The following is a 27,314-nucleotide window of genomic DNA, read 5'->3' on the forward strand; positions in this document are numbered from 1 at the left end:
CCTGCCCACACCTGGATCAGTCTTCTGGCCTCCAGACTGGGAGAGAATCATTTCTGTTGTTTTCAGCCACCGTTTGTGGTACAATCCTTTATCAAGGTGGCCTCAGGACCCTGGTCCAGGACCTGTTCTCAGGTGGACCCGTCCCTGCGTAGCCTCTTACTTACACTGGTCCACTGCCACCATCTCTCTTTGGCCTCTGCTGTTCCTTTCCTGCCTCTCCTCCTGCCACAGTGTTCTCTTTCCCACCGTCCTTTAAGACACACCCAAGTTCCCAGCTCTTCCATGACGTTCTAGCTGGAAGGGATCTCCTGTGAATAACCGAGCAACACGGTAGAGCCTGTTCAAAAGACTTGACCACAAATCAGACCCTGCCTCGTGGTCTTCTCAACTTGTGGTAAGAGCCCACGCAGGCCTCCTTGCCCTGCTGGAAGCTCACGGCCAGGGCTCACTGGCCAGGGCTCCCTGCCCCGTCTGGGCTGCGGGAGAGGATCAGATGCAGTTTCCAGTTCTGCTGTCCAGGAAGCACCAGGAGGAGACACATTTCACAAGGGAATATTCGGGAAAGTACATTAAGATCAAGATCACTCAATGCCATCCACCAGTACTTGCAGAGGCTTGGAATGTTCTAGGTGCTGGGAACAAAGGCCCTGCTCTCAGTGGGGTGCAGAGGGGCAAAGCCAAGGTGAGAGACACAGTGGGAGGGGTGAGAATGACAACGAGACAGGACAGGGCCTGGAAATGACTCATGAGGCATTTATTCAAATTGGGTGGCCAGGAAAACCTCTTCGAGAACTCAGGTGTCAATGACGGGAGTGAGACAACTGCATGGAAATCGGGGGGGGATGTATCTTCCAGGCAGAGGGAACAGAATATGCGAGGGAACAGACCCTGAGGATGGAATGCGGTTGGCACATTGGAGCATCCTGACTGGGAGGGACAGGGGTCCAAGCCAGAATCAGAGGCGGGCCTAGGCCACGCAGGGCCTGGTGGGGAGTTTGGGTTCATTCCCGGAGCCATGGGGGAGCAGAGGAGGAATACGCAGAGCCAAGGTCTGGTGTCCGTGGGCACTGCGGGGGCCCAGGCCACAGCTTCCAGCGTTCTGCGGCCGCAGCTGCTGCCCCTTCTGCGGCCACATGTCTGGGCCCTCTATCATTATGGCCAGGTGGCCCTGGGGAGAGGCAGCTCACACGGAGACTGTGCGGCCTTAAAAATTCAGTGCGTTTACTTTAAATCGCAAGAATTGAAGACAGTTGAAAGAAACTGGGGGAAGTTAACAAGCAAGCTTTTCCCAGGCTGCAGGCGCCCTGATTAAATGCCAGAGCCGACCGAGCAGCACTTAGCTAGAGGTGTTATCTTTTTTATATGAATATTTAAGCCCGAGTTTAAGTGGGTCCTGGCCCAGCTGCTGACGGGGAGCGTTAACTGCGGGACGGCATTTATCTGGGATCTTTAATAACTGGTGGGGTTAGTCGTGGCAACGTCCCCTGGATGCAGGAAGATGAAATCCGCCAGATAAAGACAGGGCCCCAGGGATGTGACAACCTTTGGTTCATCAAATGCTACAGGCGTGGGTGGTTTTTCTGTCAACTCCATGCCTCAGGCAGCAAGTTTCCCAGGGTCCTTCAGCCCCACAGTTAGTTCAGCACGTTTCACATGCGGCAGATTTTCCTTGGGGTGCCAGGCAAATAAGAGATTTGTCCCTGTCTGCCTGCCTATGTTAGTTTCTTGGGGTTTCCATAACAAAGTGCCGCAAACCGAGGGGCTTCAAACAACAGAAATCGATTCTCTCCCAGTTCTGGAGGCCAGAGTCTCAGATCGAGGTTTCGCAGGGGCCGTGCTTCCTCTGAGGACTCTAGGGGAGGGTCCTTCCCACCTCTCCCAATTTCGGGGGCTGCCAGCACCCATTGGCTTCTGTTCTTATCACTCCAGTCTGTCTCCACCGTCATCACATGGCCTCTTCCTTGTGTGTCTTCACATGGCTTTCTTATGAGGACGCCAGTCTAAGGTTCCCCTACTCCAGTGTGACCTCATCTTAACTAATTGCATCTTCAATGACAACATTTCCAAATAAGGTTACATTCTGAGGTTCATGAAAGTTTGGGGGACACGATTCACTCTGGTGCACCCCCCATCGCAGGTTGTATCCACAATGGAGGGAGCTAGGGTCTTCCCAGGGGGCGCAGGACAAGCTCTGGCCATCCTGCCTCATCCTATTTCTCTTGCTTCCTCTCTCTGGGCCAGCTCCCGGACCTTCTCTCCTTTCCTCAAATGTGCCCCTGTCCCCTGGGCCTGGAAGGTTCTTCCCCACATCTTTCAGACCCTTCCGATGGTTCGCGTCTCCGCTGTCCCTGGCCTCCCTTTACTGCTTAGGTGTTTACTGGCTTTTTCTCTGCCTCCTCTACTAGGATGTAACGTCCAATCCAAGAGGGTGGGGACCCTGTCCTCCTAATCCATGCAGCACCTAGCTAGTTGCCGGGAGCCAAGTAGACCCTCCATGAGCATTTGCTGAATTAATGAAAAGGATCAATAACTAGCCAGAAAAATACAAAAATACAGTCTCATCTCCCTCTTGAAAAATTTCCATCAGAATTAGGAGCTCTTGGGGCCAGACTAGCTGACCGTCACTCTGTCCTTCCCTTACAGCTGGATTCAGAACACAAAGCCTTCAGAATTCTGCCATCTAATGGACACACCGCAGAAGTGTTTTGTTTCTTGAAACCACAACCACTTGTTCAAATAATGAGCAGAAGGCCCCAACACATCCTTCATAGGAGAAATTGTTAAAGCAACAGGGCCGGTCTCTGCTCTGCTCTCCAGAGACCAGCAAGACAACCCCTGGGACGGTGTCCGGTGGGAACTAAAGATTTGGGTGTTACATCAAATATAGAACACCCAGTTAAATCTGAACTTCAGGTAAACAACGAATAAGTTTTTAGTAGAAGTATGTTCCAAATACGACATGACATACTTATACTAAAATAATAATAATAATAAAAAAATAGTTGTTTATTTGAAATTCAACTGGGGATCCTGTATTTTAATTTGCTAAATCTGGCAACAGCACACAGACTGGGCAGCGAGGATCCTCTCTGGCTGACTGGCTCTGTAAGGACTTGTCCCTGGGAGGTACAGGACAAAGCTGCATACATGCAAATTACAAATGAACACACGCACTCTGGGGCTCTGGCCACTTTCTAAGAGTTTCAGAGGAGAAAGTGGGTCAGCCAGAGAGCCGCCCCAGACGCTGATTTCAAAGACCAGCAAGCTCATCAGAATGTCCTTCTAAAGTTCCATACAGCCCGGCCTAGATGCCTGTCATCTGGAGAACACAGGGGACATTTAATCCACAGCCTTTGGTACCACAGTTACAACAGAGGCCACCTGTTGAAGACCCCTTCCCGCAAGGACAGAGGACAGCCCGATATAGGGACTGAAAGGAGGGGAGCACATCTTTGCCCCCAGGACCCACCCTGGGTTTCTGGTGCCAAGATGGATTTGTCAATGAATTGAGCTTTTTTACTAATTCATGTGTCATCAACCCCTAATAATTACTTTGTCCCAATGACACTGCAAGAAGACAAATGAAAGAGCACATCCATCCCTGCTGCAGTTTTTCCCAAGAAACCACATAGCGCCCCGCTCCCCGGGAGAATGTACCAAACTGAACAGTGCTGACCCGTGGGGGATAGGCCTATGCAGACTTCCAGTTTCTTCTTTTATACGATTCTATGGGGCTGGAATTTTCAAACACAAAATATGTACCTCAACGCACAGTAAAGTTGTTATCGGGGCTTCCCGGCGGCAGCCCCCTGCAGGACCTGCCTCCTGCCATGTGCCCAGTGTACTTCCTGCCCCGCCTCACCCCACGCGGCCCTTACCGGTACTTCATGCCGGTGCGCCGGGAGGTGCAGCCGTCCAGGGAGAGGCCGTGCATGCAGAGGAAGCGCTCCATGTTCCTGGCCTGGGCGGCCGCCCGTACCTCCCACAGCCGCTGCAGCTCCAGCGTGTCGGGCTGACGGACTGGGTGCAGGGCCCAGTCAGAGTGACACCGGCTGCTCACGCTCCTCAGGCTCTCGCTGTACGTCATGGACAACATGGTACCGTCTGGCCTGGGAGCCGCCGCTGTCCAGACGGGAAACGCCGAGTGGTGACGGGTTAGAGAGCGTGCTGTTGTCCCCGGTGCCCAGGCTGGACGCTGGCCCCGGGGTGGAGGGGATGACGAGACACATCCTCCAACAAGAGCGGCCACCAAGGGGGCGCTGGTGCCTGGGGATGCGGCGTGGCCCCTGGTAATACCTCTTGGCGTGAGAGTCTGGGTCCTCAAGGCTGCACTGGCTGGGGACTCTTGCTAAGCTCCCCTGTCTGCCTCCCCGTATTGCGGGTCAAGCATAGGCAAAGCTGCACTCCAGGCAGGAGAGCTGAAGGTGCCCCAAATGAAAATAGGGGTATGGAGAGCATGCAGAGAGCGTGAGCCCCGGAGCAGAAGACACAGTGGCATGGCACCCTCTGGAGGTGTCTTCGGGGAAGATCAGGGCAAGAGACCTGCCCTGGAAGCAGCATGAGCACGGCTGACGTTGAAGCAAACTCCAGCGTGATCATGCCCATGAGCTGGGGGGCCCTCCACAGGAAGGCCATATTTGTTCACAAGCCTTGTAAAGCGGATGCCATCCCCCCACACACTCTCGGCTCGCAGAAAGCCCCATTGCACCAGCAGAGCTCTCTGGGCCTCACGCTCTGTGATCACTGAGTATGTCACAATCCACGCATTCTTGCACTTAAGGGGCAGTGACAGGCAGCATAGGTTTAGAAGGGAAATGTCAAAGCTTAAACGTTAAGAACCATGGCTAGTAGTCACGCTAAATGATGGCAACGCTCCCTTGGAACCTGAAAACAACATAAACGTCCATCAACAGGGAAGCGGGTGATGTAAACGACAGTCCATTGGATAATGGAAATCTGTGCCGCCTTCAAGAGGGAGACGTCTCCATGTGCACTGACACACAAGGAGTCCTACGAGAGAGTGGGTAAAGGCAAGGGGACAGGCATGTGTACAGAACACGGCCATTCGTGTGAATTCCGGCGCAGTGAGTGAATGAGTGCAGGGTGCATTACGCCTGCGCGTCCAGAGCCGGCGGCATCCTTAAGCGGCAACAAGGACACGGTCACCGGGGTCGGGGTAGTCTACACTCCCGGCGGCATCCTTAAGCGGCAACAAGGACACGGTCACCGGGGTCGGGGTAGTCTACACTCCCGGCGGCATCCTTAAGCGGCAACAAGGACACGGTCACAGGGGTCGGGGTGGCCTACACTCCAGGGACACCTCCCCTGCACCTGACCACAGCCCTCTGCCCTAGCCCCGACGCCAGCACAGTGGGCACAGCGTCCTCACCGTCACCAAGGAGAGACGCGGAGCTGGGGAGTTGCCGTTCCAGCTGGGTCAGCTGCGGAGTGGGTCCCTGGCGCCCAGCCGTGGGAGGTGGGGCAACCAGCACTGTCCCCTCTCCAGGTGCCCTCAAGAGAGGACAAGTGCAGTTTTCGCTGGGCAGGGCTGGGAGGGTAGAGGGGGAGCGAGGCAGCTCTGGGGGCTGCTGCTCAGTCCCTGAGGGTGGAGGTGGCACTGGAGTCGCCCCAGGCCAGCCCCTTCCCTGAGAGAGCTCTCCACCCCCACCGGACACTTCATATCCCCTTTTTCTGCTGCAATTTTCTCCATGGCACTGTCATCATCTAACATGCTAGCGTCTTCTCTAATCATGTTGTTTGCTGCGTTTGAGCTGCCTGAAGGTCGGGTCTAGGGCGGCAGTTCTCCTGTGTGCTGTCACCACTGCCCGCTCAGTGCCCAGCGCTGACTGGGTGTGTCCTTGGCAGTGCCCCACAGCACCTCTTGGGGCTGGGCTGGCTCCCTGACTCAGGCCCAGGCTCTGTGCAGAGGGTGGGTGGGGCTTCCAGGCCAGGACTTTCATTCCCCTGGCTCAGATCAGTGGGGCCCAGGACCTCTCGCCCCAAAGGTTTGGACTGAGGTCTCTGATGGATGCGAAAAGAAACAGTGATGCCCCTGGCACGAAAACCCCCACCTTCCAGGAGAATCACTCTGGGGGCAGGAGAGGGGCCTGGGGCTCCAGGGTGAGGGTTTGTCTTAGGAAAGATGGCAGCACCCGCTCCGTCCTTCCCTCCCCAACACCAAGTGCATGCAGGACAACGGCAGGCAGCTGCTTCAGATGCGGCTGTGTGGTCTGCTGCCAGCCCTGTGTGGGGTGAAAGCAGGCCAGTCCTGTCTTCCCTGGGGTCCGTGTTCAGGGAGAAGACCAGCAGGCCAGCTGCAGGGGTTCTTCCCAAAACACAGAGCCCGTCTCCGGCATTCGGGCCCAGGCAGGCCCAGCCGGGCCAAGATCAATAGCCATTAGCTTTCAAGACATTACCCACAAAAAAGCACTCTGGTTTGGTTTGGCTCTGGAAATTTAGTGTGGCTAAGTGCCCAGCTTCTGGACAGGAGCAGCCCTGTCTGTCACCGCCTCAGTGTGACCCAGGCAGGCACCTGGCTGCTCTAGGCCTCAGTCTCCATGTTGGTGAAGTGGGATGAGCAGAGGCCTCTTACACAGGCTGCAACGGGCTGCCTGGGCCCAGTCTGGACAGCTGGGCAGGGGCTAGTGCTGCAGATGAAGCGTGCCCTGTATGGGGAGGCAGCCGCCAGCAACAAGGTGTGGGATATGACACCAGTAATAAGTGGCGTGGAGACAAATGGACAGGAGCTGGCTGGCAGGGCAGGCCTCTGGAGACTTCAACATGTCCTTGAATGACACGAGGGAGCCGTCAGGTACCAGGATGACTAGGAAATCCTCACTAGGAGGAAATGCAGACATTAATACTAGCCCTGGTCCTGCAGGGCACATATGTTCCTAATGAGATGGGTGCAGGCTGGGGTGTGGCCTCTCTGTGGGGTCCAGGGTCTCCCCTGTCTGTGACCCTTCCTTATTGCAGCTTTGGGAGCAGGCCTGTGTGGAGGGAGCCCAGAGTCTCCTGCTGTGAATGTCCTGTGGTGCTGAGCAGGCTGGGGCCAGGGGCTGCTGGGAGAAGTGGGGTGTGGGCGAGCATGGTGGTCCCTGGCCAAGGGTGGAGGGGTGAGGACCTGGCGCCCTGAGGGGGTCTGTGGAGGGCCACACACAGCCAGGGAGAACTGCAGGAGCTGGGACACGATTCCCCCCTAAGGTCCACGAAGGAGGAAGGACAAACATGGCACAAGGGACCCTGATGGTGCCAGTGCTGCCAGCAGGAGAGGACGGAGCAGCCCGCTTCCTCTGAAGGCACCTGGAGCAGGGCCGGGTCCTTGGACCAAGGGGCCCCAGGAAGATGCTCCGGGAGAAGGGAGGGCAAGCCCATCCTTGGGGCTCCTGCCAGCCCCCCACCGCTCCTCCCAACCTCTCCCTCCTCCATACGCCCTGCTCCCCCACCCCCCATATCAAGAAAAATCAGCCCTCTCCTCCCCACTAGCCATTGCTAATTACGCAGCCCCTACAGGTTCTTCCCACTTGCAGATTTGTTCTCGTGGAGGCCAGGGGCCTGGGGGAATTCACTGCAAAGGAGCAGGAGACAAGGGAAGAGGAAAGGAAGCCGTGCACCTCATCAAGTCCATGGGCAGTACGACCTCCCTGAAGACGCTTCACCTGGAATTTCTGAACTGTGGTCTGTTTACGGAAAGCCACCAAACCAGGAGGTTTGGGAGGAAGCCCGAATGTCTCTTTTAAACAGCGGCATTCCTCTCAATATCGGAGGACACCAGCCAAAGTTCCTGAAAGGGGGAATGCTGCAAGCGGCTTCGTTCTGGAGCTCAGCTCTACAATGCACGGCAAGCATTAGGGCAGAAACGAAATTAGTTTTGTCCGACAACAGTCAGCTAGCCAAGGCCCAACCATGCAGCCCGGCCTGCTCAGGCCCGCATGTTTCCAGACAGCCACCAAACGTCCTGCTGCCATTCCTGGGAAAACGGAAAATGCCGAATCTCACTGGTGAGCCCGACAAGAAGCGAGCTGGATGCCTAGGCCTCCCTGGACGGGAAGGCAGCTCACAGCTGCAGGCCTGGGAGCAAGCAGAGGGAGCGGCAGGAAGCCCACCCTCCTTCCCCCAGCGCTCATCTCACAGCTAGGCAGGGCCGGCATGTGGGGAGGTTTTCCGCTTCAAAACAAATACAGAGGGTCTAATTTCCGATCAGCCAAATGCACCCCCAAATACAGTCCCTCTGTTATTCCACTCCCCGGACACTGGTCCACAAGTGGCACCCCCAAAGAAAGTGCTGCCACTAACTCCAGGAGCTGAAGGGGCCACTCACCTGCCTTCCTGGAGTCTGCTCGTTCAAAAGGACACAGTCCAGTTTATTAGGGTTCACCAGCCGCTCTAAGGAGCTGGTGCAGCAGTGTTTTCATTAGGGAGTGTCACTGCGAGCGTCAGAGGCAGCTGGTGAATGGAAGAGTCCCCCAGGGGTCGGGCTTGGAGGCAGCAAGTCCATTAGTCCTATTAGGGCCGTTTCATCTCCGTGAAAGAGGCTGAATTATTCACGAGAGCTATGCCCCTAAAAGCCCTGGAAATGCAGATCCGTGGTGCATCTGGCCCAGCCGACTGGCACTGGGCTAGGCAGGGGCACTGGCCGGGGTCCTGCCATTCCCTCGGGCCCACTCCCTGCCCTCCACTGCCCCAGTGCCAGGGACACGACCCTGGGAACCACAGGTGGAGAGGGGCAGGCCGGGCTGTTTGTTATTTCAGGATGGGACCCGAGCTTGCAGCTCCCACCCCCCCATGTTCCTTAATGTCTGTGGTGGGGGAGCCGGGGTCCCCATGTGACCATCACCCACATGAAGGGGTTGGAGTCTGAGGAGACCTTCCCTAAGCACACGTAGACAGAAACCCTTCCTCCCTCCCACTGGGGATGTGTCCCAGATTGGTACCCAGTACCTATAAATGGCTGGAAGTTTCCGGAAGCCTGCTGACACCTCTGCCCCTCCCCCCAGGTAGGGGTGCAGGGACCCTTCCTCACAGTACATGCCCTGACCCAGGGTTTGGGAAATGCTTTGAGGCTGAGCTCTGGGGTGAGGCTGTGCTGAGCCCTCTTTCCAAGGTCATGACCCCAGGGGCACTTTGGGTTACCCCAGGATGCTCCAAAGTGTCAGCATGACATTACCTTCCAGCTAAAAAGGCCAGTGCATGTGGGATTTTGGGTGGAGGCTGAGCTGTTTACCCCACAATAAACCTGAAAACAGGTGGCTGCCCCCCGCCACCAGGGGTAGGGAGGAATCACCGCCCCAGGCCCAGAGTAGAAAGCACACACAATGCGAGGCCAGGAGAGGACTGGAGGTGACAGGCAGTCGTTATTATTTGGAAAGGCCTGAGTGATGGAAATGGGACGTTTTCTCTCAAAGGCCCACGCCCGTTATGTCTCATGTCCCCCTTGGCTGGAGGTGGCCCTGGCCCTCACTGTTGGGTGGTGGTCATCAGCATGACCACCTGGGTCACTGCTCCTCTCTGTCAGCACAACGTCCCCCTCAGTGCCTGTTGGTTGACAAGCCTGGGGACATGGTCCTGGCACCCTGGTCCATGGTTCCTGTGCCCTGCACCCTTCACTCCCTCTTCCTGTGGTCCCTGGGGGCCAGCCCTTCATCTCTCCTGGTCTCCACATCCAGCCTCTGTCCTCCATCTTACTCCCTGAGACCGGGCATCCTGATCGCTGCCCTGCTCAAACTCCACCGATGGCTCCCCAGTGTCCACTCCGTGCAGCCCAAGCTCCTTAGCTTAGCATCAGGCCCTCCCTCATCAGACCCCCGTCCACCTCGATGGCCCTGATGGCCCGTCTGTGTAAATACCACTTCCTGTTCTCAGGCTGTTGTATCTCCTGGAACGTTCCTCCTGATTTCTGTGTTAAATCCTGTCGAGACATCAAGGTCCAGCTGAAAGCCCCAGTGCTGCCTTGAGCCCAGCCTGGATGAACTGACTCTGGTCAACCACTGACATATAAGCGAGAAATGAATGCTCCTTGCTGTACAGCACTGAGTTTTGGGGGCTGTTTGTTAGGTGGCATTCTGCGTAACAGCTGATGGGTACCGGGTCTTAGCTCCCTTCCTGTCTGTCAGATCCACCGGTCACATCCTGCCTGAGGGCGGGGCACGCCTGGAAAACCTTTGCCCTGTTATAGGAGAGGCTCCACACTGCTGACTTCACCCTCTGAGAGCCATGTCAGCGCCTGGGTGACAAGGACGCCCCACTGGGAGTGGCACCCTGGATGCTGGACAAAGATCCCACCCCCTTAGAGGTCATCATCAGGGGCCCCACAAGAGACACCGAGTGTGAAGCCACCACCCTGGAGATCCAAAGGCAGGGCAGCCAGAGCCTGTGGCATTGCATGGGGAGCTGAGAGGGAGCTGAGAGGCAGAGAGGGACGTGGGAATGCACTTCTCCAACAGAACTTGTCCTCAGGGCAGGAAGGCCTGGTGGAGACCGGATTCTCATCCAGAGGGGCCCCAGAGGGGTGGACAAGACATTGGATCCGTGGCGTTCCAAGGGCCGGCGAGCGGCGTGGAACACAGTCTCGCTTCAACTTGGTTACACCCCACAACTTCCACGGCCCCTCTCCCAGGCCACGCCCTCTCAGCGGGCCGGGCTGGGCCTGGACTTTTCTGCCTGTTTGTCTCACCTCATTCCTTTCCTTCCGGGAGTGAGGTGGGCTCGGGATATGTGAGGACGCAGTCCAAGTGCAAGTTGGGTTTCACTGCTCAGATCCTGCTGGGATGAGTGTCACACGTTTGCAGTGACATGTTACATACCATTGCATACATGCACAGGGATGACCATTTTACCCAACGAACGCATTTGCAAGCCCACATTCAGATCTATTTCAGGAAAAACCTTACCGAGCAAAAATTTGAGTGGAATGAAAGACTCAGTCATCTCTCTCGAGCCCTCTGTAAGAAGTGAGACACTGAAGTGCTGGCAAAATTAGCCTGAGGACCCAGGCCCATGGTCACGTCAGAGGTGCCAGTAACTGCCCCACGGCCCCATCAGTGGTGGGTGCGCGACGCCGGAGAGCGACACCTGCCAGGCCTGAATGCCAAGATGCGCAGGAGACACAGGACCCTGCCCCCGAGAGCCACGCCGAGTCCCCACAGAGTCCCAAGGCTGGCGGAGCTCACCTGCAAGTTCCATCCCCTGACATTTTGCCGACAGGAAGAAAATGCCAAAGTAAACTCCTAGAGTTAGAGACTTTCCGGGAAGCATGTGTCCTCGTGGGGTACCCCCTACAGTATAGGTTAGGAAGAGGCCGCCTAGAGGGAGGAAGGGACAGCCCGAGAGGACGCCGCTGACTGACTTGTCTGTTCCCTGGACACCATGTCATCTCGCAGGGACACAACCTCTCGCCAAGCAGGGCTAGGCATCAGAAAGACGCTAGCACGTCTCCCCGACCCCGTCCAGGTCACATTGGAGCCGCACCCCCCAGGTGAGGCTGGCTTTGGGTTACCCTGAGAGCGCGGCAGGCTGCATACACATCAGTTCACATCCAAGGAAATGGGGAGAACGGATGGGCCACAGTGTCTTTGACTCTGAGAACCCAAGAGGCACAAACCGCTGCCTGAGGAGGGGGCTCAAAGGTAGAGCCTGCGAGAGCGAAGCAGGTATCACAAGTCCCTTTGCTCCAATCAAAGCAAATTCTAGAAGATCAGCACAATGAACCCAACGTCACGTTTTTTTCATCGGGACATTACAGATGCCTCATGGGTGGGTGCCCAGAGAAAACCGGAGCCTGGACTTCGTCGGGGGGCTTTTGCTCCTGAGAAACCACCAGCACACCCAACCTGGGCACACAGCCCTCCCACCCACTCCCCTGCCTTTAGCTTGTGGATTTAGGGAAATGGAGGGCTCGTTACCTGTAAAACTGGAGCTGTCTTTTGGGACTCCCATACCGAGTACTGCGGACAGCAACGGAGGAGAGAGAAAAGGAGGGAGAGAAGAAAGAGAGTCCACAATTGGCATTAACCACAGGGAGGTGCCAGCCAGAACCACCAGCGACACCCCACAGCCCCAGCCCCACCCCGCTCTGCTCAGGGCTGGCGGGGAGGATGCTCGCTGGGTCCCAAGTGCTCGGCAGAAGCGCCACCCAGTGGCGCAAGGAGGCAGACGCCCATTCTGTTGGGACAGCAGAGTGGGAACTGAAGACAGGAGGGAAACCCTGGGGGACAATCTGTTTGGATTTTAATGAAATATGCTTGAGAACAACAGCTGAAAATCCTCAAACCAAGAAGTGCCTGTCATCCCACTCACTGGCAAATCTTCATGTGACTGTGCGTTTTAGGACCTTGATGAAGGGGGCACACCCCTTTTCCCTGTGGTTTCCATGGATACTCGCCGAGGCTCAGGCCCCGACAATTATCTAGAAAGGTCCAATCGCTCAAGCACTGATGGGCCCCCAGGGTTCCACCTGGGCCCCAGCCCTTGGTGACTGCCAGCTGGGCTCTGTGCTCCGGTGGGGGTGCCAGCAGCTCTCACCCAGTGCCTCCTGCCTGTCTGCCTGGGTCCAACTGCGACGCAAGCAAACAGAAAGACCCAGAGCTGGCCTCTTCAAGGAGGAGGTCCAGGGTGCCTAGTGAGCACCTGGCCACCCCTGTCCTCCCCGGCGTTTGAAGATGGGCAGACACGGTTCCCCACAGGCCTGCAAGGCTTTGAGCCTCACTCAGGCTGTTGGGGGAGCTGGAGGGGCCACAGGGGGCTCCGGGAGCCTCAATGTGTAAGATGAGAGAAACAGAGGCCAGGAAGGACACCCCGCCCCCACTCTTGGGCTTCCGTGGAATTAGACTCCCACCTCTCCTAAATTATTCCACTCCTGAATTATTCCAGGAGAGGTGGCAGTCTAATCCTGGCTCCATCCTACCCAGAAAATCCTGGATTTTTCTTTCCCATTTTGGTCTTAAAGGCTTCCGTCCCTTTCCTTGGAGAAAACGCACCCCCGCTGCACCTCAGTGTCCTCTGGGTCCAGGGGAGGAAACACAGTGGCCTCGGGGATCCCTCCCAGAGGCGGGGTGACTCTGGGGAGGCCTGGGGCTGGGGGTCACCTGTAGATCATGCCGGGGGAGCCCGTCTGCCGCAGGGAGAGCCGAGCTGGGGAGCCCGTGGTTGATTCTGGATACATGGAGCCGGCCTCACTCGTCCTGACCTGCTCTCTTCTTCACAGACGGAAGATTCTGGAAGAAAAGCAAAAGAGGAGGGGAGGTGGTTAAGAAAGACCAGTCAGGTTTGGCCAGGAGGCTCTGTGAGGGTGAAGGCCCAGTTTGTGGGGGCATCAGCATGTCCCTTATTGCACAGACAGACCGAACCATGGGTGCTTGGATGAGGCTGACGGTCAGGTCCAAGGATTGTGAAGGATTTCCATCTCTCCATCCCCGCAATGCTCCGCGGTGGTCCACCCCCATGGCTGCTTTTCTGAGGCTGTCAGAGCATTTTTTCATTGCCCAAACTCTGCAGAAATGGTCCGAGAGGGCATCTGTGGACTTGGTACTCTGGACTGTCTTCCCATCCCAGGAGGTGGTGTCACTGTCACCCAGGGCATCCTTGCTGCCTCACCTTCCCTGACCCCTACTCCAGCCGATGGTGCCACTGCTGAGCTTTAAGGAAGCAGCTTTTCAGACACCCCATGACCCCAGCTCCTGGGACCCAACACCCTTGTGTAACCCTCTCCCCCTGAGCGTACACTAGACCTAGTGACTGGCTTCGAACACCAGAATGTGGCACAGGTGACGGGATGTCACTTCCGTGATTAGGCGACGTAGACCGTGCCTTCTGTCTTGCTATCAGACTCTCTCAATTGCTGGTTCTTGATGAAGCTTCTTGATGAAGCAAGCTGCCATGTTAGAGAGCCCCTCGTGGCAAGGGACTGACGGTGGCCTCTGGCCAACAACCCACAAGAAGGAATTCTTCACACCACCAGGGAGCTTGGAGGGGATCCCTCCCCAGTGAAACCTTCCAATAAGAGCCCAGTCCCACCAAAACCTTAATCGCTGCCTTGTGAGGCCAGAGGCACCACCCAGGAAAGCTGTGCCCCAACTTCTGACCCACAGAAGAAACTGAGGTAATAAAAGTTGTTTTAAGTTTGAGGTAATATTTTAGGCGGCAACAGATCACGCTCAGCTCCTGATCGTGTCCGCAGCCGGTTCTTCCCACTGCTGTTCCCAGCTCAGTAAAATATCCATCACTATTCATCTTTAGAAACACCCAGAATCCCGAGCTTCTTGCGGTGATCCCTGTGGGTCTGGGCCACCTCCTTCTCTCTCGCAGGTTCCCCCTTCCCTCCAGTCACACACACACACACACACACACACAGCTGTGTGATGTGTCTCCTGCCTTGTGAGGCTTCCACCTTTACCCTTTACCATCTACTTTACAGGAGCCAGAGTGAACCTTCTAGAACATAAATCAGATGATGTCATTACTTTGCTTAAAACCTTCCGATGGTTTCCCAATCCACCCAGAGTGAAAGCCCAAATCTCAACAGTGGCCTTGTGCCCCACCCCACCTGCCCATGATCCGTGGGACATCATCCCCTGCCTCCCCCTTGCTCACCCCACTCCCACACACTGGCTCCTTGGGGGTCCCATAAACCTGCAGACACTCCAACCTCAGGACGTTTTTTTTCTTTTTTTTTTTTAAGAAGGGCGCAGCTCACGGTGGTCCATGCGGGGATTGAACCAGCAACCTTGGTGCTACCATCACCAGGCTCTAACCAACTGAGCTAACCTGCCACCCGCAACCTCAGGGCTTTTGCACCTGCTTTTTCCACCTGCGCTCTTTGACCACTGAGACCCACCTGAGGGCCCCCTGCCCCCAACTTTGCCTCCTTATACAAAGGCTGCCTTCTCCTGGAGTCTTTCCCAGATACCTTACCTGAAACTGCAAGCCCTTTCTCCCACACACTCCTCTAGTCCCTTCCCTGCAGAATTTTTCTCCCTAGCACTGGTCACCGTCTAATATACCTCATACTTCACTTACTGTCTCATTTGTTATCGTGTTTCCCTCCTAAACACTCAAATACTTGCTGAATGAGTGAGTGAATGACTGACTCTGAGGCTTAGCCTGCTGAAGGCTCACCCAGAGCAAGCACAGGGGAGGGGCGGGGTGTGGGGACTCCGCCTCCACCAGGGACAAGGGCAGACTTCTCTGGAGGGTGCAACGCCCTCTCTGTCCAGGGGGGTGCTCAGGGCAACTACAGGTGCAGGGACAACTGGTAGCACCTGCTGCACTTAGCAAGGCGTCCCTGGGGAGGCCACCTGGCCTACTCCTCCCCCCTACCTAGCTTGGACTCTGAAGGTCAGGCTTCCTCCGAACCAGCGGCCAGCTTCTGGCCCAGAGCCCACCTCTGGGCTCTGCAGCCGCCACCGTCCAATCAGGAGCAACGGCATCCATCCAGTGGCCAATCACGGAGGAAATGACATGCTAGCGGGATGCTGCCAATCTTAGGCACTGGGAGAGACGTGCACCCCGCACCCTCTCGCAGCTTCCGGAGAGACAGCTGACTTGGGGTCCGAAGCCTGGGTCCCTCCGTCTCCTGCACTTGTACCTGGTCTGTGTGTGACCTTGAGCAAACACCCCAATCTATACTTGGAGAAAATGAAGCAGGCAGCACTCAGAAAGCCTGCCCAGACCTTCTCCCGGGAGCAAAGAGAAGTAAGACACGAAAATGCTGAGCCCAGGAGGAAAGCTGTTGAGTAAGTCCCAGCTCTCACCCTTTACAAGGTGAGCTGATGGTGACGCCAGGGCACCCCAAAGGTCAGGAGGCTCCGTCTGTGCGCACTGTCTTTCTTCTCCCCAACTTACTGTTCTGAAACATTTTCACACGTCAGAGAAGTTGTAAAAAATCAGAACAGCAACAAACACCCCTATATTCTTCATTCTATTCACCAATGGTCTACATTTTGCCTCATTTACATGCATTCTCTCTCCCCTCCCCTCCTTTCTCTCCTCTGTCCTTCCTCCCTCAGTCTCAGTCTCTACACACACTCACACTCTTTCACACATTCATACTTACACACACACACACACACACACGCATTTTTTCTGGAGTCATTGAAAGTTGCCCTCTCAGGGGCTTCCCCCCTCCACAATGCAGCATGCCTCTTCTGAGAATAACAGCTCTGTCCTTCATCACGCCAGGGCACACCTAAGGTGCTTATTCAATGTCACCTGACATGTAGCCTATATTCAAATTTCCCCTATGCCAAAAATATATTTTATAGCTTTAAAATAACCCAGGGTCCACTCAAGGTTCATGAACGGCATTGGTTATTTCCCCCACTTTCCTCTTATCTAGCTCCCCACCATGTTTTTGTTTTTGTTTTTTCAGGACACATTTTAAAAAGCTGAGGCCATTTATCTTGCAGACGGCCCCACATTTCAGATTTGTCTGCTGCCTCACGATTCGATTTGGCTAAGCCTTTTGGGTGAGGCTGTGTCCTCTGTGGGCACCCAGGCACATGTATATCCTTCACGGGCAGAGTCAGGCTCCAGTCATTTGGTTGAGGTGGCTTCCGCCTTGACATGGCACGTTTCCTCCTTCATAATCAACCAGTCATTTCGGGGAGGGTTCTGGGCTTTGTGGACGTATCCAGTCCCCTGCACCCTCTCACTGTGGGTGTTTTCTCAGCTTCAGTTTTTCCAGAAAGGCCAGTATGCTGCCAGTTAGAGCTCTGAGAGCAGAGGACGGGAGAGGACAGGAAGTGAGTTAAACAGAAACACAAAAAGAATTCCTGGAGGTCTCAGACTGCAGCCCTGGCAAGGCCTCCCTGTTTAGACTCCAGGGACTGACTGGAGTTACACGGGGACCTTCTGTGTAACTCTGGGTCCTGGGATTGGCCATTGGACGCTGGGTGGCCGCCTTCTGGAAAACAGGACCCATGGCATGATGTTAACACGGACAAACTCATTTATACACACGTAGAGGGAAAGCAGCAGAATCAACCAGGTGATCCATGCAGAAAGTCCTGGGTCACCATGTACCAAGGCGAGGCACCCTTGACCAGACACAAGAGCCCTCTCTCTCCTTGAGCCTTCGTTTCCTCGCCTGCAACATGGGGCCTGGCCTAGATGACCTTCAATTTCTCTGCTGGAGCTAAAGATAAATGACTATATTATTGTGGGGGAAATATGCCCGGGGGTGTCCCAGTCACAGCTACTAGTGGTGTTCTCTCTCCCTCTTCCTCCCTTCTTCCTTCCCTCTCTTTCCTTCTCCCTCCTTCTTTCCCTCTCTCCCTCCCTCCCTCCCTCCCTCTGTCTCTTTCCCTTTCTCTCCCTCCCTCTCTCTCTCTCCTTCTCACTCTGCATCCCTTCCCCCTCCCTCCTTCCTTCCTTCCTTCTTCCCCCCCCCCCCACCAGAGGCACTTGCACGAGATGGGAAGAATTCTGTGTATTCGGACAGAGAACAAAATAAACGTGCACTGTAAATCAAAGACCACCAAGGTCAAACCTGAGCCTGCGAGTCCAGGATGGAGACACAAAATAAGAGAAGACACTTTCTCATTGGGCCTCGTTGGGGACAGTGCTGGTCACCCAGATGTTCCTGGGTGACTGAGCTGGCATCTGATTTGCATAGGAGGGTATGAGGGCACAGGAGATTGAATTGTGGGCCCCGAGCCCTTACTTCTCCCAGTATCCACATCCTTTGCTGGGTGACTTTACTGCATCTCCCCCCCACACACGCACACACACGCACACTCACGCACGCACACACACGCACACACACACCAATGGAGTGCGAGCAGAATGATGATGTGCCAGCCCTAGCCTCGGCCATGGGACACTAGCCTGGAAACTCTGCCATCACCATGGAGAAACGTGTCCCAGAACACCCCACTGGTCCAAAGGGCTGCACGTGCCAGAGCCACCCAGCCTAGACTGGGACGTGCCGCCAGCCGACCGAGCAATGCGTGGTAAGTGAAAGGTCACTGTGGTGGCCTGCCTCCAGGACTACTGTCCTGCAGGACGGGAACAGACTTCTCACTTCAGTGCTCCGGGGAGCAGGTTCTGGGCTTCAATCTCCGGGGTCATCCTTGTTATGTAAAATCGTAACTCCGGTGAGTGGCGGGAGCTACCTCCAGTGACTGGAGAAGGAGATGCGTTCATCTCTCCACAGTAGATGCTGGAGCTCAGAAGAACTTGGGTGGCAGGAACCTTCATTTAGCGAGATGTCTTGATCCAAAGTTAGCACTTTGAGCACTGAAGAGGTAACTGTTTCTAAGTGGAAATCTTGCCAGAACCCACTGCACACACACGTCTTCTATCTTCTTCTTGGGCTGGGTGGATGACATAATTCCACCCTCTTTGGGTGACCCAAGGAGACCCTTCCAGGTGCTGGGGAGGGTGGTGAGGCTCAGTCTGGGTTCACACCTTGCCCAGGGTTAGAGTATTATTGGTATATGAACTTGGGCAAATCTCTCAATCTTCCCTAATGTCGGTTTTTTCCATCTGTGAAATGATATCAGGAGTTGTGTGGGCAAGGATCCATGTGCTAACAGGTGGGGGCGAAGTGGGGGCTGGGCTGGGCCTGAGCCTGGCCCTCGTGGAGGGAAGTGGCCGTCCAAGGCCTGGCAGGGCTTCTGGGAAAGCTGCTGATCACAGCTCTTCTGGAACCTTTGCACCATGTGCAAAAAGCTTACAAAGCTGTCCCTGCACAGATGTGTCCCCGAGGTGGCCTACTTCCTGGCAGTGGCCTTACCTTCCAGGAGCTCACTCCTTAAGGTCCTCAGACTTGCTACAACATCTGCTGTGCCTTTGCTGCCTCTGTTTGCTCGCAGAAGGCCGCTCGTCTTTCCCACTTCCATCGAAACTGGTTTAATGCTTATGGAGGTGACCATCGCACATAGGTATGACTGTGTCACAGGGGACCTGTGCTTCTTAGACCCTCTGTGGCTGCACATCCAAAGTCTGCATCGTCCTGGAAGCTCAAGTTTCCAGGAGGCTTGCCACTCAATAGCTGAGGTCTGAAGAATGACAACCTGGTCTGAGTTGTCTGTTGCCACGTGACAAGGGTTAGCAGCTTAAAACAGAGAACCTTTGTTATAAAGGTTCTGGAGAGTGAAGAATCGGGATTGATTGGGCTGGTGGCTCTGGCTCAGGGTTCCTCCTAACACTGCAGTCAGGATGTCGGCAGCGGCTGCATCTCATCTGAAGGCTGGACTGGGGCCCCGGGCCCCGCTTCTTAGTCGTCTCATGCATGTGGCTATTTCTGGCCACCTGGATCTCTCACGTCAAGACAGCTGGCTTTCCCCAGAGCGAGCAATCGAGAGAGAGAAGTTGCGATGGCTTTTGTGACTATCATAAGTATCAGAAGTTTTGTTTTATTGGTTGCAAAGATCAACTCTAATACGATGGGGGAGTAAGACCAGGAGATGGGGCCACTGGGGCTATCCTGGAGGTCAGGACTGGATTGTTCCCCACCGTTACTCCCCCTCACAATGAGCCCTGAGACCACTGGGGTATCAGCCCTCCAGGGCAGGAGTTTGTCTCTTTCGATCACAGATGGACCCCAGGTCCCAGAGCAGCACCTGCCACAATGAAGGTGCTCAGTGATCACTGATGCGGATGGGGGGAGAGGGGAAGCAGAGAGCAGAGGCTGGTGCTGCCTGGGTGTCACAGACGACAGTGACCCCTGGGGAAGACTCAGGGCTCAGAGCGAGGCCTCCAGCCCCTGCTTTCTGAGCTGATGTTACTTTGCATGTTGCTTCTCGCAGCCTTGAAATCCCTCCTGCCACAGCCCAGAAGTACTGCTATGACTACCGCATGGCACAGACCCTCCGCCTTTTATGGCCACAGCCTGCAGGAGCCAGAGGGGTGACTGTGTCTCGAAGAGACAGGAAGAGGTATAACTGCTCGAAACCACACAGATCCGCAAGGGTGCTTGCACAACACACCCTTCCTCTCTCCCCCAGAAGCCAGGCGCCCTGAGACAGGACCCACTCCTCTCCTATGAGCAAGACTGGGGCAAAGACTGAGCCACTGACGAAGGCGGTGGTTGAGTGTGAATGCACGTGGGGTATCGGTTCTGCCTGTGGAGTCATCGGGGGCCCAGTTGTGGGAAGGGTCAACTGCCGAGTTCCCAAGTAGCACCCTCAGCTCCGGCTCAAATTCAGATGGGGCAAGAGTGAACGGTGCCAGCGTCACCAGGGGTGGGTGTTACAACCAAGACCCTGCTCTTTGCCACAGAGAGACCTGTCTTTCTTCTAAGCTCCTGAGTCCCGAGCCAGGGGAGCTGAGGAGTATGGTGACCCACCAGCCTGACAGTAAACAGCATGGACCTCCCGTGGTCAGAACAGCCGATGAGTCTGGACCACGGAGCCCCAGTAAGAATTTCTTAACGAAGTCACACACTGAAAATTTCAATCTTTTCAAAGCAACATTCAAATGGCCATCCCCTGATTACAAACAAGTTAACCCAGCACAGAGCCCAGGTCTGACTGCTGCAGGGAGAGGCTCTGTTCACATCTATTAATGTCACAATTAAAAAAAAGTAAACGGGCAGCCGGATGGCTCAGGTGGTTAGAGCGCGAGCTCTCAACAACAAGGTTGCCGGTTCAGTTCCCGCATGGGATGGTGGGCTGTGCTCCCTGCAACTAAAGATTGAAAACGGCGACTGGACTTGGAGCGGAGCTGCGCCCTCCACAACTAGACTGAAGGACAACGACTTGGAGCTGATGGGCCCTGGAGAAACACACTGTTCCCCAATATTCCCCAATAAAACAAAATAAAAAAAGTCACGGCCAAAGAATTCCAACTTTCCCAAAGCGACGCTGAAATCCCTTACACAGCCCACCCAGACTACACCCCTTTCTCATGCACCTCTGGTCTGGATGCCTCCCAACAGAAGCAGAAGCCTTGCTGTGGCCCCCCGGCTATGCCAACGCCAGGGCTGTGCACAGCGATGGCGGGGGGGCGGGGGGTGTCCGTCCCCCGGGGGTCAGTGGCCAAAGGCCCCAGTGTTGGGAACAGCCGCCCTCTCTCCCTGAGAGGGAACAGAGACTCAGACCACAAGGTGGGGGCCTCGTCTGCTGGCCGTGGCTCCCCCAGCTCCACCCTGATCCCAGCAGCCCCATGTGGAAGGATACCAAGCAGAGCCCTCACCTGGTGCCAGGCAGAGGGGACCTCAGCGCTTTAGTCAGGGCAAGACGTGGGAAATGGAAGCCCACACGTGCTCTGCCATCCCCATAACCATTCCCAGTGCCCAGGGCATAGGGCTGTCAGGCATTCACTTGGCAAATGTGCCAGAGCACCCAGCCTCTGCCCCACTGTCTCCTCCAGTTACCCTGGTCTCCCACTGTGACCACACCCTGCACCAACATCCTGCTGGGGCCCACTGGTGAAGAGCTGGGGGGAGGGGGGAGGGAGGAGATGCTGAGGAGACACACCTGGCTTTTCTGGGCAGGGAGGAGCCCTTGAGGCACCAGGGAGCTCCCTGCCCCTCCCCCACTGCCTCTCCCCACCCCCATGGTGCCCATGGGAGGTCGTGCTGTGGTCCTGGGGCTGCAGGCCATCCTCCCAGGACACAAGAGCAGGACAGGGAAGGGCTTCCAAGGGTCCTCTAGCTGCCCTGCCACTTGCTCTACACTCAGCCCTGCAGCGGAGAGGAAGGGGGGGGCATTCATTTTGTTTTTAAGGCAGGGACCCTCACTTCTTGTCCTGGGAAACTGCTTTCCACTTGGGGATGGGAAATCCCAGGCCAGGGGTTCCTGGGGACAGCAGATGGGCAGGGATCCCTCGGGCTGCTTGGCAGCTGGCACCCTCCACCCCTCCTCCCGCTCCCCCACTGTGGGGACAGAGGTGGCCCTGCAGTGCTGTTGATCTCCAGGCGCCTCTGTGCCCCAGGGATGAAAGCAGAAGCCAGCAGCTCCAGTGGCAGAACTGTGTCATGGTCAGACACCTCTGCTGGCTGCCAGGCTGCTGCCTCCCGCCCACCCACTGCCTAGTCACTGGGCCGTGCGGGGCCTGCAATGTCTCCTTGCAGAAAGGATACCTGCAGTTGCTCTGCCAACAGGCAGCCATAGGCAGTCGCAGGCGGCCACGCAGGCTCTGCCCGGGTCCAGCAGGCGTCTGCGGGGCAGTTCCCACCTGGCTTCAGCCAGTCCTCTGGGGGTGAGCAGCCTAGGGGGCTGCTGGTCTATAAACCCTGGATGTTAGGGGAGCACTCAAGCCCTGCTCAGGGAGCTGGGGTGCCGTCATCCCCTCAAGCACAGAACCCATCTCGGGAAACAGGGTCCCTGAAACACCCCTCGTACCTGCTCCTGGATCAGAACGGCCAGCGACAAGACCATTTTGGTAGAAGGCGAACGGCCAAGGGACCACAGCGTTGACGAGGAAGTTGGGGGCAGCAAGTGCCAGAGAGTGGAGGGCGCTCAGTAAGCCATGGCCCCAGAGAGCTGGGGTGTGGCCTCCTGTCCCGGGAGCCCGGAAGAGGGCCCCAGGCACCCAGCCTCCGGCGGTGCAGCAGCCTGGGGTGGGGGGGCATCCTCAGAGAGGGAGGGGGGCAGGGACCGCAGCTACCAGCTAGTCCTAGTGATGTTAGAGTTCCTGATCACTGAGCTGGCTTCACGCCAGGGCTGTCCCCACCGCCCAGGGAGTGGTGCTGCTGCTCCCCCAAGTCTACAGATGACGACACTGAGGGTCAGAGAGGTCGGGCTAGGATTCCAACCCAGGACTGGCTGACTCCAAAGCTGTGCTCTGAGCTGGGCACAGCTAAGATGCCCCCCAACTGGACAGCGAGCCCAGACAGGGCTCTGCCTCACCCAAGTCCCATTCCCAGGCCCTGCACTGGGACGTAGGAGGTGCAAGTGGACATGGGGTGGGGTGGCTGCGCAGGTGAGGGGGCCCCTTAGTGGGGAGGTTTCCTTCTTCCTCTGTAGCTTCTCCCTGCTCTGCCCTTCCTTCCTTCCTGGGGGGGTCTCCTGGGGGCGTGTGAGGCAAAGGGATGACAACGGAACATTCCATCTGCCCCCATCTGTGACGGGGGCTCTGAAGCTCCTGTGGGAAGTCAGCCAGCTTGGCGCCTGTCATCGATCATTGATGGGGGTGGGGGGTGCTGTTGTGCAGCCCGATGGGGTGGTGGGGGCACAAAGAGGAAGAGAAGGGAGAAGTGAATAGTTTGAGGTGCTCAGTACCCATTTGTAACCGATTGAAGAAAGCAGAGGCATCGAGAGGTGCACAGGAGGGAGAAAAAAGAAGGGAGAGGAGGTAAGAAGCGCAATTGGGAAAATGGAAGAAAAGAGAGACCATGGGGGGCAGTGGGGGGACCCCCACAGCCGAGCCCCTCCTAGCCCTCTCCACCTTTAACCCTCGCAGGCAAGGGCACTTTTACAGATGAGACAATCAAGGCCCACGGATACTCCATACTCCCCACAGCCACGCAGCCCATCAGCGGCAGAACTGGGACAGAACTGGTGGGTCAGGCTCCAGACTGGGGTTCTTACCTCCACCCCTACGGCGACCCCCCACTCCTGCCCTGCAAGTTCCCTCAGCCTGGCTCAGGACAGGTACCCGCCTCCACCCGCCAGCAGGAGACGTTGCCGTGACCCTGTGTGTCCTCACATCACAGATTCCCCCAGCAGCAGGTAACAGTTAAGCATCTCAGACCAAGACCTACAACCTCGCCGGCTGCCTACGGCATTAGCCACGGGGAGCCCACCCTCAACCCGCAGCTTCAGTCCTGGCCCCTGAACGTAAATTGTGTTTCTTCAGGTGTCCGCTAACTCTTTCCAAAACTTACGTGGGCCAGGAGGGCAGGTGGTTGTTAAATGCTGGCTGGCAAAGTTAGAAACGCCTCATGTGGTCAACACGCAGCTCCCCTTCTGCCTCAATACATCTGGACCAGAGATTTCAGCCAGACCAGCAAACATGGCAGAGAGCTGGTGACCGGCCCAGTGGCCACCCATGAGCCTTATCTTCCAGCCGGTGTGGCCTGGGGCACAGTCTCTCAGCAGAGTCCTGGTGGGTGGGGCGTCCAGGAAAGTTTTGTTTCCTGATGGAGAGGGACAGACATCTGGCACGTACTTCCTCACGGAGGAGGCTGCCGATCCAACTCTGCCTCCATTTCAGCAGAAGTGATGCTGGGGGGGTGCATCTCAGGCCAGAGCAGAGGATGGGAGGAGGCAGCACGAGGCCCGTGGGGGGTGGCCTGCTGCAGCAATAGCCTTGTGTCGTGCTGTCCCCCACCCAGCTCAGCCACAGAACACGAGTGTGTACCAGGCCAGGCTGGGAACCACCAAAAATCTCCTCCTGCTAAGTGCGGACCTCACAGCGCTTCCAGATATTTTTACAACTTAAGCAGCAAGTACTGAATGAATCTGCCTCGATGTAATTCTTGTTCCTTTGGGCCGGGACCCAGGGTGGGGGTGGGGGGCATGTCCCCGAGTGTAGCACAAGAACTGAGTTCACGTGTCCTGGACTCTCCAGTGTGAGAAGCAGAGAGCCAGTCTGGGTCCAAACGCTGGCTCCCTTTGCAAGATTCTCATGCTGGGGGTCTGCACATCTCCACCTGGGGAGATGCTGAGCAGATCATTCCCCTGGGGACAACCGAAATCACAAAAAAGGTTCTCTTATGTGGATGTAAAATGAGCTCCCTTGTAACTTCTATCCGGCGGGCCTACTTCCACTCTCTGGAGACAAGTAAACCAATCTCTCTGTTGCACGGTCTTCGTTTGAGAATCTGAGGACATCTGACGCTCACCCCACAGACCGTGAACACTGTTGTTTCTTCTGAAGCTTCCACACAAGGTTTCCAACTTAAGTGACAATTTGGGCAAAGTCATGCAACACGCTTCACATGGCTGTCACACGGAACTCTTATGCAACCTTAAAGGCGGCCAGGTGTCTGTGCCCACGAGGATGCCAAGGCCGAGGTCAGCCGGCTGGCAAGTGGCAGAGCAGGGATTTGATGCTCGAGGGTCTGACTCAGCGTCTGGCACTTGAGTAGCCATCCTCAGTGTGGCCTCTTTCTGGAACAACACCCAGGTCACCTCCTTCCCAGGTGTTTTGGTTTTGTCTGGAGGTGCCCAGACCGAGAGTAGTATCTCCTGTCGTGGTCAGCAGTGAGCGACGCCAGGCGGCCTCCCTCCTCACTCTGGGACTGGGCTGGCCAAACTGCCATGGCTCTCAGGCCTGGTCCAGCCTGTCCTGTCTGCATGGCCCTGAGCTAAGAATGGTTTTCATGTTGAGTGGGAGAAATAGAAAGGAAGATTTCGTGGCCTGTGAAAACTATAGAATTCACATTTCAGTGTCCACACATAGAGCCTCACTGGCACAGACCAACCCTCACTTGTCTTGGTCAGCTCAGGTTGCCATAACAAAACGCCACAGATACAGGGCTTGAAGAGCGGACATTTACCTTCCCAGTTCTGGAGGCTGGACATCCAAGATCAAGGTGCCAGCAGACTGGGTGTCTAAAGAGAGCCCGCTTCCTGCCTTGAAGACGGCCACCAACTTGCTATGTCCTCACATGGTGGACAGTGAGCTCTGGTTTCTTCCTCTTCTTATAAAAAGGCACTGATCCCATCATGGGCCCCACCCTCATGACCTCATCTAACCCTAATCACCTCCCAAAGGCCCCACCTCCTAACACCATCCCATTGGGAATTAGGGTTTCAGTATATGAATTGTGGGGGACACAAGCATTCAGTCCACACCACTTACTGCTTTCGGGCAACTGGCAGAGCTGAGGAGCTGTGACAGACAGAGACTGCTTTGCCCGCAAGCCTAACCACACACGTACCCTCTGGTTCTCTGCAGGGGGAACTTGCCAGGCCCTGCCCTAGGACAATACTCCCTCTGTCACCTCATTCCTGCAGGGAGAGGGCCTCAGACACCCATCCGCTTCACACACACCTCCCTGCCCCCACTGCCCACGCTTGTTTCCTGGGCCCTTCGAGGACCCTAGCTCTCTCTGTGCGGTGCTTCAGCTGAGTGTCACCCCACGCAGCATCCAGCACCGGGCTCCCAGATACACGCTGTCTATCTCTGGGGTTTTGTTCCTCTTCCGTTCGGGCGGACCTCAGGTGGTTTTAACGACTTTGAAGCCAACCCCGGGATTCGGAGCTCACATGTCACGAGCTCACAGCCTGCTCTCGGGGACAGGACATGCTAACCCACCTGAATAACTGACACCAAAAGGCAGACTGGCCTCGGCTGCTGTCTGGTCTGTGGCATTTTGCCCACCCCCACTCGAAACTTCACTATGGGGGCGGGAGGCAAACGCCGGTGTCCGGCACGATTTATTGTTGATGCAGGCTCAGCATTGCCACCGCCACCCCTACGGCTCCCACCCCAGTTACGTCCTGTGCGTGAGAGGTCTCCTGGAGCCTTCATACAAAGGCAAGACTTCCAGGTTGAAAAGCTCCCTGCATTTTTTTTCTGGGAGACACCTCCATGGTGACATGTTATACAAATTTTCCAAGCATTCAAGAGAGGCTAAAAACACCTGATTGAATTCAGGACTTGGCTCCATGGTTAATGGAAGGTTCCCTTCCCCTGAAGGCCTGTGGCACCGGAGGGAGTGGATGTGCTGTCACAACCCTGAAGTTTTGAAATGGCTCCACTATGAGTCATGGAACCCGGGGGTGTGGGTGTGAGAGCTTACATGTCACAGGGAAAGGGACCCTCAAGAGGGAGGACCCTCCCGTCCCTACCCAGCCCTGCTCTGTGGGGTCCCATCTGCTCCTCCCCCTCAGCTGAATGGGGAGCAGAGTAGGGAAGGTTGCTCATACGGGGAGTCAGCGGGGGTCCTGGGAGTCATCGGGGCCCCGTTAGTTCTGACAGCTGCAGTTGTACACAGGTGGCAGGTGGGTGTCAGTCACGCGTCTCCCTTTCGGGGAGGCTAATCGCGTGACTCAATGTCCCCGCTGAAAAGATGTCCTTACATAAGAGAAACCTAATTATTGCAGACTCTTTTCCTTTTAAAATAATCTCTCTAAAGCCCCAAATCAACACGAGCACATGAAACGCCACCAAACAAAAAATCCCCATCGTTAGTAGCTGTCTTTATGTGGGCTGGGTACTTCCCTAGGACGCTCGAGCACAGGATAAACACACCTATGGGAGGGGACTGCAAGCTTGTGCAGCAAAGGGCCACAGTCAATCTTTTAGGCTTTATCGGCCACAACTCTTCATCTCTGCTGTGTCAAAGCAGTAGAGACAATGTCAACTGAAGAGGGAGGCTATGTGCCGACAAAATTTTATTCACAAAAACAGGTGGGGAGTCAGATTTGGCTGGCGGGCCACAGTTTGCGGACCTGATCTATGACATTAAGAAAAAGGGGGAC

General features: G+C 56.0%; 1 protein-coding gene across 2 annotated transcripts in view; it reads right to left on the reverse strand.

Annotated features, from left to right (window-relative positions):
* Nucleotides 1–27,314, reverse strand: part of KCNAB2 (potassium voltage-gated channel subfamily A regulatory beta subunit 2) — an 84,392-nt gene that overhangs the window by 37,029 nt on the left and 20,049 nt on the right. For both annotated transcript variants that reach the window (XM_081057251.1, XM_081057252.1), the window contains exons 2-3: nt 13,083–13,211; nt 11,901–11,942 (exon numbers count right to left, since the gene is read on the reverse strand). In XM_081057251.1, the coding sequence (XP_080913377.1) occupies nt 11,901–11,942; nt 13,083–13,159 (119 nt within the window). In that variant the 5' untranslated portion in view covers nt 13,160–13,211. The remainder of the gene's footprint in view (nt 1–11,900; nt 11,943–13,082; nt 13,212–27,314) is intronic.

Source organism: Rhinolophus hipposideros (genome assembly GCF_964194185.1).
Source record: "Rhinolophus hipposideros genome assembly, chromosome: 8".
Taxonomy (NCBI): domain Eukaryota; kingdom Metazoa; phylum Chordata; class Mammalia; order Chiroptera; family Rhinolophidae; genus Rhinolophus; species Rhinolophus hipposideros.